General features: G+C 39.4%; 1 protein-coding gene across 1 annotated transcript in view; it reads right to left on the bottom strand.

Moving 5' to 3' along the window:
- nup214 (nucleoporin 214) overlaps positions 1-2,241 on the bottom strand; it is a 39,240-nt gene extending 36,999 nt beyond the window's left edge. The window contains exons 1-6 of the mRNA XM_013909135.1: positions 2,025-2,241; positions 1,148-1,343; positions 850-1,004; positions 522-720; positions 358-428; positions 201-264 (exon numbers count right to left, since the gene is read on the bottom strand). Of these exons, the coding sequence (XP_013764589.1) occupies positions 201-264; positions 358-428; positions 522-720; positions 850-1,004; positions 1,148-1,343; positions 2,025-2,066 (727 nt within the window). The 5' untranslated portion in view covers positions 2,067-2,241. The remainder of the gene's footprint in view (positions 1-200; positions 265-357; positions 429-521; positions 721-849; positions 1,005-1,147; positions 1,344-2,024) is intronic.
- Between the last annotated feature and the right edge of the window lie 113 nt (positions 2,242-2,354).

Below are 2,354 nucleotides of genomic sequence, written 5' to 3' on the forward strand. Positions count from 1 at the left end.
GTGAGACATTTGTTGTTTTTATGTTTATTTATTGTTTTTATGTTCAGTCTCAACTGTTACAAAGTTGATGTGCAGTTAATAAGCGCAATAAATATTTATACTGGAAAAGAGAACCGTGATCTCAATTCTAAGCCAAAAAAATCGTGATTCTCATTTTATGCAAAATCGTGCAGCCCTATACATAGGTATGGCTACCTTACCTTTTACAGTTTCGCCAGGGGTGAAGAACTGTGGACATGGGATAACTTTCTTTTCCTCCAGTCCCTTTAGAACAGAGGAGAAAAATCTGTTCCTGTAGCTTCCAAAGACTGTTAAGCAATTTGCTTTTAATTCAAAATTCTTCTTATTATAACTTACTGGTGTATATTGTGTGACTGTACCATCCATTTTTCCAGCTGCAACTTGCTTTCCCTTTGGACTCCAGCAAACTGTGGTAAACAAAGCAAGTAAACAACTACTGAACCACATCAGCGATATGGACTGCAGATAAATTTAGCAATTATGTCAAGAGTGTCACTCACTGCAGGTAATTCCACTTGAAGAAGGCAGCCTGGCCTGCACATTGACACTGTCAGTAACATCCAAAATCATTATAGTGCCATCAGAGAGGCAGACAGCCAACACAGACACCTGCGCAGGATTCCACTTCAGGTCCTGCACTAAGACGTCAGGTGCTACAGCTGGCTGGTGCGATGCAAATGGTAGCTTCTGTAGTTTTCCCTGGAAAAGCAAGGAATGCAAATTAAAACAAATATCAGACAACATGATTACATTTACCAGACAAGGTGAAATTTGGCAACAGGTGTTCGACTGTGTTAACACATTAGGTAGACAGACTGAAATAACTACCTTGTTCATGAACGTGCGGACATCATAGAATGTGAGCGACAAGCCAGCTTCCTCAGACATGCCACACATGGACAGTGTGAGCTCATCACAACTGAGAGCCACGTGGTGCAAAATTAGTTCCACGGTCACTTCAGTCAGTGCTGGTATTCCTTTGACTAAAATAGGGAGGAAGATGTTAGTGGACAGTGAAACAGCAAAAATTATTAATGACATGAAACATGTGAAGTATCCGTCATGACTACATTGTGTTTTTAACCTGTCATTATTGCACTATTTAAAACTGCATGTGTATTCATACCTATTTCGTTGGAGTTGCCATCACCTTTATCAGCAGCCAGAATATCTCGAGTTAAGTACACCTTGAGAGTTCTGTCAAGCCCCACAAAAGTTAAGCCATATTTATTTGAGATGGCAAGGAGGCTGGATCTGTCTTTTGGCAAATCTAAGGTGGGGTCAAACACTCTGACTTTCTTCATCTGACGAAACTGAAAATCCTAAAACAAAAGGCAAACACTTTCATTTCATGGTGACCTGTTATGAACTGTTAACTGTGGGTCCACTTCGGTAAATGCAAACGCAGCGTCTTCGAGACAGAATAATACACACTTTAAATAAACATTGTTGACAAGATAGCTGGTGAGCCTGAAGGGTGATCTCAAAGCCAAATGTTTGTAATGCCTCTCAATTAGAACTATGCTAACACGTATCGTGTTAGCAATCGGTGCAAGGCTTGTTGTAATGTTACAGCAATATATAAAACTTAAACAAAAAAAATGCAATGTGTGTTAGAACACGTTATTTTACAAATGCATAATTTAATAGGACGAATCCACCAAACACAGCGGCGTTTAACTTTACAAGCACAACATCACACCGGCTACGGTGCTAACCCTAAGTAGCGGGCTAAAATAAGGCATGAATAAAACTGCAGTAACTACTTTTAATTGAAACGCTTTTAAACCGCTGTGAAAGTCTTTAATGTTTTATCGTATCAAAGTAGTCATTACAGTTCAGTAAATATCGTGAGGATAAGGATACCTAAACCAGAAAACATAACCCACGACAAGTGGCTTGTTTAGCTAGCCAGCTAGCTAAACTAGCCACTACATTAAGGGTGAACTGACACGGTAACTTACACATGCTAACCTGTGAAGTCAACTTTACCAGAGACATACCTTCATTTCCCTCTCAGGAGGGGAGTCCGCATCGTCACTCATTGTGAAATTTTGAGGGTTTTTCTTCCAAAAGACCTGCTGTGTTCGTTTATTTCTTGCTAGTATGTACCACAGAAAGTTTAGGTTAGCTACATCAGGACAACTAAACACACGCCGCGCGATTTCTCCGTTGAAAAAACAAAAACCAGCTAGGATGACGAGTAGATACCAGAGCAGCTTGAGAGAACACGAGCTCATACAGTCGAGTATGTTTAAGAGTTGCAATTAAAGGTTGAATTATTTAGATATAATTAAAGGTATATATTTTACCCTTTTAATAGTAAGTAAAAA

Source organism: Pundamilia nyererei, unplaced genomic scaffold, assembly GCF_000239375.1.
Source record: "Pundamilia nyererei isolate P.nyererei 1_Seehausen unplaced genomic scaffold, PunNye1.0 scaffold00002, whole genome shotgun sequence".
In the NCBI taxonomy this organism is placed as follows: domain Eukaryota; kingdom Metazoa; phylum Chordata; class Actinopteri; order Cichliformes; family Cichlidae; genus Pundamilia; species Pundamilia nyererei.